Genomic DNA, 9,442 nt, shown 5'->3' on the forward strand with positions numbered 1-9,442 from the left:
CCTTGAATGACTTCTTGAAGCAAACTGGCCTGACAAATTTCAGCACTTCATATGTTGCTAGACTTCATCTCCTAGCATTTCTCACCATTGCTACACTGGCTTGAGCTGCTGGGAGTTGCAATGCAACAACATCTGGAATCAAGAATTTTGCTCATCCTTGACCCACACATAGGTTCACTGTGGAACCTACAGAATCAGCAGCTGGCATTTCTGAAAGCATGGAAATTGCTGCTATCACTCCCTTATATTTGTAGACCAAATTATTTTTTAAAAAGTACAGAAGCAAAGAGGGAGGTATTTTTGTTTTTAAAACTCACTAATAGCATAACATGGCACTAGGGACTCAGTTGTAGAAGGAGGGGAGATGGAAACTGTTCTGAGCTAGCACAATCAATAATACCACACGGAAATACTGGAAAATTAATAATAGCTTGGTAGCAATTTCATCTTTTGTAAAGAGGACCTCTATTTAATGTTAATGCTAAGATGCAAAACAGCCAAGCAGTTCTTGACCTGAAAAACTTGTATGGACAAGAGGTGAGGAGATTCACAGTATTTTATTGTGTGAACATACGTCTATTAAGATTCATGAAGGTATTTGATTCACTGCAATAATGCAGGATCAACATGCCCAAGTATCCAAGCAGATGACACAAATATAAGAAATAAAGCAAGACTGACTACAAACTACAATATAAACAGAAATCCATCAGTGACACCTTTATTGGCCAACTGAAATGCACAATATACGTGTTGCAAGCTTTCGAAGCTCCATGGGTTTCTTCTTCAGGCAAGATGTTACAAACCAAACAGAAGGGGGAAAAAAACAATTGGAGATGTTAGTCAGATGCCTACATGTTGTTTAAGTTCCTTAGTAAAGATGTTATGATGGGGAGGATATTTTTTGCAGTCAGGCTCCTCCTCCTTCTGGCCATGCGGCAATAGCGAGATTTTTAAAGTCCAGGAAATTTAAAGTCAATTTGCATCTCAACAGGAACCCCTCTTTTGCAATCCAATATGTCTCCGTTACAGTGAGGACAAAGACCCCTTTGTAGGCAGAGAATAATTGATTCCTCCAGAAGGTGATGTAGAGGTAAAACATGCAAATTCAGTCAAAATTTAAGAAGAAAAAATTGTTTTACCTTGGTGAAGAAGAATGCCTATTCCTTGTGGTTAATACATTCTCTCACACACAACTGTATTTCCTTAGAAAAACATGACTCAGCAATTAGAAGACAAAACATAGCACATTGAATCTAAACTGCATAGGTGAAGAAGTAAGTGCTATGTCTTTTTAAGAGTTGGAAGAGCACATTTTCTCAAAATGTGCTACACATGTCACCTATTTTGATCCTTTAAAAAATCCCACAGAGCAGAGACAGGATGCCCATAATGGACCACAGTATATGTATATAAAGCCATCACATTTTGGGTAATCTGTGGTTAGTAATTTCTAAACAAACAAGAATTGCTTATCATTTTGTTCCATTTATGATGTCCTAACAGTCTAATCCCAACAGGCAAGGTTCATGTTTGTGTGAGTTACTGATTCTCTTGGTCTCACTGCCTGTGCAGTCTTTCATTCCACATACAGTAATCCCATGGATTTCTACAAGAGGCCAATGGATGGAAGAGCTGCACAGCTGGACTGCTTACTAAGTAAATAATCGGAATCAGCAGGTTTAGAGTCATATGGGCACCTGATAAGTAGCCTGTTTTGTAGGAGGGATGGAGTATAAAAACCCAATCCCCACTAGTGTCTGGCTGCTGGTAGAGGCTTACTGACTACACACGCAATGGCTGTCTCCACTTCCTCCCTGCTTCTCATTTGCTTTGCTGCAACAGTGTATCTCACCAAAGCTGCACCACTGGTAAGCACTGTTATTACTAGTACAGTGACAAATGGAAGGGAAGGGGTGGGAACTGCTTCCCCACAAGTGCATTACTGAATCTGTACCACAGGCAAATAGGGTGATCCATGATGAAGTTCCCAACTCTTTGGTTGTTCACCAAGGTATGGGTGTCTTGTATTGTGTTGGTGTGGGGTTTAATTTGGAGACATATTTTGTTTGTGTAACAATAGTTTCAATCCTACTGTAACTTTTAAGTAGAATAAACCCACTGAATCATTGGAATTTCCCTTTGTGTTGTTGATTCACCATTCACCAGTTGATTCAATGGGTCTACTGTATCTGGGATTGATTAACAGGATTCAGCATATATGTATCTGGCCAGTGACATTTGGTAATAGTTTGTGCTGAAAGAATAATCATTTGAATACATAGTATAATCAGTGCTATCTAGTATAAGTACATTTCTTTTAGAAATTATTGGTAATTTCACTTCATAAAACAGTGTCAGTTGTTATTTGATTCTCTATGATGCAGAATTCAAAATTCATAGCATCATCTCAAAATATTCTATGCATAACTATGAAATTGGTTTTGCTAAATTAAAACCCATACATAGTTCAAGCCCTTTTGCTGGACTGGTTTCAAATTAGTGTACAGTGGTGGGGTCCCCTCATGGTTATATGCTACTTAAGAAATTAAGTCAACAAAAATTTGTTAAAAGCAATGTCCAAATATATCATGCTTGTTTTTGATTACCTTCAATTAATACATCATTTGTATGGACTACATATTTTGCCCATGCTTAGGTGACAGTCACTCCCATTACTAGGTTAAGCAATTTTTTTTACAGTGAAGGAAATGTGTGGACTGTTAACAAATAGGCCATGGACCACAGATACTCTGACAGAGATTTTCTTCTGCCTTATTAAGGTGACCCATGGCTCCATTGATTCCAAGTGCCCTCTTATGGTGAAAGTGCTTGATGCAGTTCGAGGAAGCCCAGCTACCAGCCTCGTAGTAAAAGTGTCCAAAAGGGCTGAAGATGGGACCTGGAAAGAGTTTGCTACTGGGTATGTTGTATGACAAGCAATGTATCTTGAAAACCAATGTGATTTTACTTAGCAAAATTCACAAATTCTCTATGCAAAACTATCATCCACACAGCTTTACCTCAAAACCCATGATTACTTTTAAAGGCTTGCATGAAAGACCACTATTTACCCATAGCAAAACAAATAACCTTCGAGTTTAGCACTGTAGAGAACCCTCATGCCTGCCTCCCATGCTACACCAGGCAACTATAAAGAAAACATGATCAGTTTTTCTACAGCAATAGCATTAGCATGTATATTTCTATACCACTTATCAGTGAACTCAGCACTCTCTAAATGGTTTACAATCTGTAAGCCAATTGCCCCCAACAAGCTGGGAACTCATTTTACCAACCTAAGAAAGGATGGAAGGCTGAATGAATCTTGGAGCCCTTTCTAGGATCAAACTCACAACCTTATGGGTGTAGTACTGGCATTTATTTAATCACTGCACCACCAGGGCTCCCTTTTTATTGGGCTAGCATGAATATGATGTAAGACCAATCATGTCTGTCAGGAAGGGTCACCAATTGAATTTAAACATAATCATGTATCTCTAAAGAGTTCACAATCCCATGCAACAGACCTAACAATGCCCTTGGAAGAATTGTGAACCTGGGTCCTCTCCAGAAATGTTATTGACATTTAAGGGCAAGCATTACGTGTATATCTGTAGTTATGCACATTCTGTTTCTACCATACACATTTCATCTAAACAAATAAAATTCAGTTACTAATCCTCTGGAACCAAAACTGCAAAATATTCTAAATACTAATTTCAGAGTGGTTTCTAGAACTGCTTAACACTGGAATGTTTCAAAGCAGCTTTAAATATGGAATGTCTCTATTATTTCTGCAATAAGCTTAATTGAAAATGGGGTAGAATACCGAATTCATATTTGAGGAATAACAATTAGTACCTTTTCATAGAAATTACAATACTTCAGATTAAAAGTATTCATCCAAGATCTAAAAGATAATGATAGAATTAAAAGATATAGCCATGCTAGTCTATAGAACTGGTATACAGAGAGATCTTGTAGCACTTTTGAGACTAACTGAAAGAAAGAAGTTGGCAAGATGAGCTTTCGTAGACTTCACTCTACCTTCTCAGATACTTTTGTTCAGATGCATATGAGGAAGTAGACTGAAGTCTATGAAAGCTCATGCTGCCAACTTCTTTCTTTCAGTTAGTCTCAAAGGTGCTACAAGATCTCTCTACATACTAAAAGATAATGGCATTGGTAAAAAGCAAGTCTCTCCTGGAGATCTCAAAAGGTCTTCTTGTGATCAATATTTATCTGATTATAGGTACACCTTTTAAAAACTTCTCTGAAGATCTTAGTATATTGATAGATTGATGTAGGAGATTTTTCTGAAAGTATCCAGGTCCAAAACCATTCAGAACCTCCATGGAAAGCCATTTCTATATTTTCGGATGCAAAATGACAAGTTAGCAGAGCTCCTTAATAATTGATGAAATACATTCCCAACATTTGGTCCAGTTAATGGTGTAGTGACTGTTTTCTGAATCAACATTAGTTTCTAATAAGTCTTCAAAGGCCCCACAAAAAGCACACTGCAGTAATTTAACTGAAGCTATCTAAAGCAGGAATAACCATGGCTAGGCTATCTTCATCCATGAGAGTAGCAAGTAGGGAACAAGCCTTGACAGGCCAAAGGTGTTCTTTACCACTGAAGTAGCTTGCAACTCCTCCTCTCCCCCTCCCTATTCCCAAACTGGTATGGCTTGTTTTTATTCTGTGATTGCATAATTGAAACAAAAATAAAAAACCCCAAAGGAGCATTTTAAAAACAATCTCAACCAAGGCACACATGCATTGAAAGGCATGGAAAGTGAAGTTACAGAGCCAGTGTGGAAGGGACCATGGATTGCCAAAGCTGCACATTCATACAATTGAATAGAAGTATGATACTGAACATTTTCAAACCAGTATGTTCCCTTTGCTTCATTAACATAAATGCTGTGAGAAAAAAGGCTGGTGGTATAAAGTCCTAGGATACTAGGAGACCAGCTTCCACCATGGAAACCCACTGAGTGACCTTGGGAAAATCACGCTCTCTGTTTCAGAAGAAGGCAAGGACAAACCCTCTTTGAACAAATTATGCAAAAAAAAAACAAAACTGATAGGGTTGTCTTAGAGTCACTGTAAGTCAGAAATGATTTGAAGGCACATAACAATGCACAAACCTCTCATGATTTCATTTCCTGATGCATTTCAAGTGTAAACAACATTACACATGCTTTTACAATAAAATGCACATGTGCATATAGTAAAAAAAAACATTTGAACTCTATGTGCAAAAAAAGTATGTGTGGGACTGGGTTTGGATTTAGGAAACATTTACATTAGGGAAGTATGATTTCCATTCAGGTCTAAATCCAATCATTAGTGACAACTAGAATCAACTGTTTAATAGCAAGTCAGTGTGCAAAAATCATGATCTCAGTAGGTCAACTCTAGTTATAACTGGCAAATGAATTTAGATGTCAGCTTGTTCTTTACCATCTGCCTTGAATTGCGCGTCTCAGTAGCAGGCAGCAGCTAGTCTGAAAAGCTATAATTTGCCAGAGAGGTGCTTAGACCCAACCCACTGAAATCAATTCAACTTAATCGTGACTAATTCCTGCAAATTTAATGCATCTACACTAAACACAATAAAGTCTGGATCTTAACCATAGTGTTGAACCAGAGTTAATGTTTTCCACTGTATGCCACTTGTGATCCATTAAGATATTACTCCTTTTATATCTTTGTATCATAGGAAAACCAATGAACTGGGGGAAATCCATGAGCTTACAACAGATGAGCTATTTGTAGAAGGCTTGTACAAGGTGGAATTTGATACCAGCTCATACTGGAAGGCACTTGGTGTTTCTCCATTTCATGAATATGCTGATGTAAGTATTTGAAAGTAGATTTTTATATATAATGTAATCTATTTATTACATAAACATTTTTATATCTCTTACAATTTTCTAAAGAACCAATATGATAATGCAGCAGTAATAACTGCCATCAGCTATGCAAAAAGGAGTAGGAGAGAAAAGTTCATAATGAGGCCCTCATTGTGTGTAGCCTACAGAGTCAGGCCACACTTTTCAACGTGTCTGATCCCCTCATTCATATTTTGCTTTTATGGATTATGAGACATTCACAATATTTTGGATCACTGAATCTGTGCAATTTCATATCTCACTGGATTACAAATATTGTGATCAAATTTCATTATCAGTACAGTAAAATGTTTATATTTCCATTATTTACTAAACCAGCATCAATTGGCTAGAAATTGTAAGCTTTCAATCTTAGCTTCATTTACAGACAAATGTATATGGGGCCTTATTGCTTGGAAAGAAAATAGGCCTTGCTGACCATAAAATGAGAAAAAAATGAGAAAAAGATTATTTACTAAAGTGAATGAATGAAGCATTTCAGTCCTAAACCTATGACAGATGTTGACCATAGAGTTGTGCTGGAGAACCTAGAGATTCCTAGAGAGGTGTTTTTCCACTTTCATGAGGGTCATGTACCCCTAACCCCAGTAAAGTTGGGGTACCCACTGTATTCCATCATATTAAATGCCACATGTTGATGTGTACTTCAGCCAAGAATCTTGGTTTGAATCACTAACAATAAAAATAAGGAATGTCTTGTACTGATTTGTGACAATGGGGAGCAGGTGAGAAAACAATAGTTCATTTCATAGCCAGGAACTTTGATATGAACAGAAAACATGGATATCCCTGTTTGTTTCAGAGTCCAATCTGTGACATATTTTTTCTGTGCATATAGATCTATTTCTTCTGTTTAAATGAACTGGGACAAAGAATACTATATTCCCATACACACAGAACAACACTTGCCCATTTAGCAGAAAAAGACAGCTGATTATGAAACTAACAACTTTCAAATGCAAAGAACACTCAGTATTCTGCACTCTTTATAGTATAAATATAGTATAAAACTGTGCTCCCAACTTATATTTGTTTTTGTTTTCCTTTCACAGGTGGTTTTTATGGCTAATGATTCTGGTCATCGTCATTACACCATTGCTGCTCTTCTTAGCCCCTTTTCTTACTCAACCACTGCTGTTGTCAGTGACCCAAAGGAATGAGACCACAGATTATTCTTGCAAAGTTATCTCAGCTGTTCCACTTTTGTAGGATTATTTTACAAGGAGGCAGTTAATTTGTATAACCAATGGTTTGTTTGCTACAGTAGCATCTAGCACTAACTTCCTGCTAAAACCCTTTTGAAGTATGTCAATAAATATTTCTTCTGTAAACACTTTCAAAATCATGTGTCTGTATTCCCCCCAAGGCAAGTCTGTTTTAAGAAACATGAGAAACCCAATAGCCTTTTTGCATCTTTATATTGTTTTTCTAAGACTGATTTCATATTCAACATTAAACTGCTAACACGTCCATGAATGACCAGTGTATTAAACATCATTTTATCTTTGTATAGGATTTTCCATTTTTCCTATGCAGAGCATAGGGATGGGGAAAGTAAGCTCCCCCGCCCTGTCATTCTGAGGTCTTAACAGTGTCACCCCAGGACCCTGCAAATTTATAATTTTTTTAAAAAAACATTTTACCATGTTTTTACCTTGACGATCTTCCCATGCTCTGCCCCTGCATTTTAAGCCCAGGAAGTAAAACAAAAATTGACTCCCAGTGTACTAAATAGTTAGGGGTGAAGTCTCTCCTGGGCTTTAAACAACCCCATGGCCAATAAGGGGTGTAGTTGACATTTATAATTTAAAAAAACCTCAGAGCTGCATGGTATGGAGGTACAGTCCTTCATGATCCCTTGGGAGGCCATTGCAGCCCTCAACCCTTGTCTCCCCTGGCAGTTGCCCATTCCTGCAACAAATAAATGTGCGTCTTGCTAAAGATAGAGGGAGGAAAGAGTATACAGTATATTGTATATAGCTAAGGTGGGAATCATGTAGCCCTCCAGAAATTGCTGAACTGCAACTCCAGTCATTCCTCACCACTGATTATGCTGAGATTTGGAGTCCAATATTCAGAGGGCAACATAATTCTCATACTCCAACCCATTGGAATCTCTTTAACTTGCTACTTGCACTTGACCAAATACTTTGTGTCCAAAAAATCTTCCCTCAGAAAACCTTTGTTGTTGTTGTTGTTTTTTACCTGAATCCTGTTAGGTGCAGAACAATAACTTAGAAAGGTTACTGCAGTAACAACACTATTCACAACAGTTTAGATCTAAAAATTTCACTGCATTAACAGAAAGAATTGTGTTTAATGAAAGGAGCCCTATTAAGAGGGCAATGCCCTTTTTGTGAGCTGAGTAAAAACTTTAAAAACCTACCATTATCCTCATTTAAAGTCAGTAATCAGTGTAACAGCAGTGGTTGCAGAAAAGCTAGATTAAAAATACCAAAAAGGCATTTAAAAAAAATATCTAGTCACGCACATACAAAAGACTGCCATGAGTTATTATTTGGAATAGATACTGTATAATTAAGAATAGGGCAGGTTTCTAATATTAGGCAGAAGAGCTACAAAACAATATAAATGAAGTATCTGATGGTTAAACCTTCTCTTTAAATTTTGTAGAATGAAACAATAAGCTCTGCCCAAACCTACCTTTTCAAAAATTGGAGAAATATACAGTATCAATTCATGAACAGTTAGTAGTGCTATTCAACATACTTCATATCACTTTTCAGTGACACAGCCACCCAAGTCCATTGCAGCAGAAACAGTGTTTCTCAGGTTTGATGAAACCAGCTGTAGTCCATAAAAGCTCACACCATGACCAGCTTGTGAAACTTGCAAAATGATACAGAATTTTGTTTTCAGGATCACACAGTATATATACTCCACTCACTTCCATGCCACCAGCCTCTGAAGAGGCCAGCCACAGATGCAGGGGAAACACCAGGGATAAATTGTTCCAGAACATGGCCTGAAAAACTATGGATGACAGCTGTGAAAACTTTCAATTTAGCAGACTTCACATTGATACAGCATTCTTGTTTTTGCATTTTACCAAAACCACTTGAAAACAAAGTAAGCATTCTATTTCGGAGAGAAAAAAAATACTACACCATAGGCTTTAGGACACTGTATTTCAAAAGACAATGGATTTTAAAAGTACAAACATTTTAATGAGCAAAATAAGGTCATAGCATGATTTTACACAATTCTCAGAATTTGTTTCAGTGCATATAATAATGAACATTTCATCGTATACCTGGAAAGTAAAACAATGTTAAGTACACTTCCTCTGATGTGCTGCAAGTATTTTTTCAAAAACAATTCACATAGCTTGCATCTAAATCACAAGCTAAATACTTCACTAAATTAGAGAACTGGGGATCTCAGACAGAGAGAACAAGTGATTAGATTTGTCAGTGGTGTCTCATTTTAACCTAAAATATAAAGGACAGGAAAGTAGGGGGAAATCTGAAATAATTATACGATTGCTATTCCCTCAA

At 37.1% G+C, this 9,442-nt stretch overlaps 1 protein-coding gene across 1 annotated transcript; it reads left to right on the forward strand.

The window, feature by feature from the left end:
- The first annotated feature begins 1,643 nt into the window (after window positions 1–1,643).
- On the forward strand, window positions 1,644–7,379 carry TTR (transthyretin). The gene is made up of 4 exons (XM_042464613.1): window positions 1,644–1,871; window positions 2,784–2,923; window positions 5,732–5,867; window positions 6,977–7,379. The coding sequence occupies exons 1-4, from the start codon at window positions 1,797–1,799 to the stop codon at window positions 7,082–7,084; spliced, it is 459 nt and encodes a 152-aa protein (XP_042320547.1). The 5' UTR covers window positions 1,644–1,796; the 3' UTR covers window positions 7,085–7,379.
- The last annotated feature ends 2,063 nt before the right edge of the window (window positions 7,380–9,442 follow it).

The sequence above is a fragment of the Sceloporus undulatus genome, chromosome 4 (genome assembly GCF_019175285.1).
Source record: "Sceloporus undulatus isolate JIND9_A2432 ecotype Alabama chromosome 4, SceUnd_v1.1, whole genome shotgun sequence".
NCBI lineage: Eukaryota > Metazoa > Chordata > Lepidosauria > Squamata > Phrynosomatidae > Sceloporus > Sceloporus undulatus.

Bases quoted from the DNA above. Each gene is read 5' to 3' on its own strand.
- TTR (XM_042464613.1), top strand. From the start codon at position 1,797: ATGGCTGTCTCCACTTCCTCCCTGCTTCTCATTTGCTTTGCTGCAACA. The intron at 2,924-5,731 runs GTATGTTGTATG...TTTGTATCATAG, and splicing joins TGGAAAGAGTTTGCTACTGG to GAAAACCAATGAACTGGGGG. The intron at 5,868-6,976 runs GTAAGTATTTGA...TTCCTTTCACAG, and splicing joins CATTTCATGAATATGCTGAT to GTGGTTTTTATGGCTAATGA.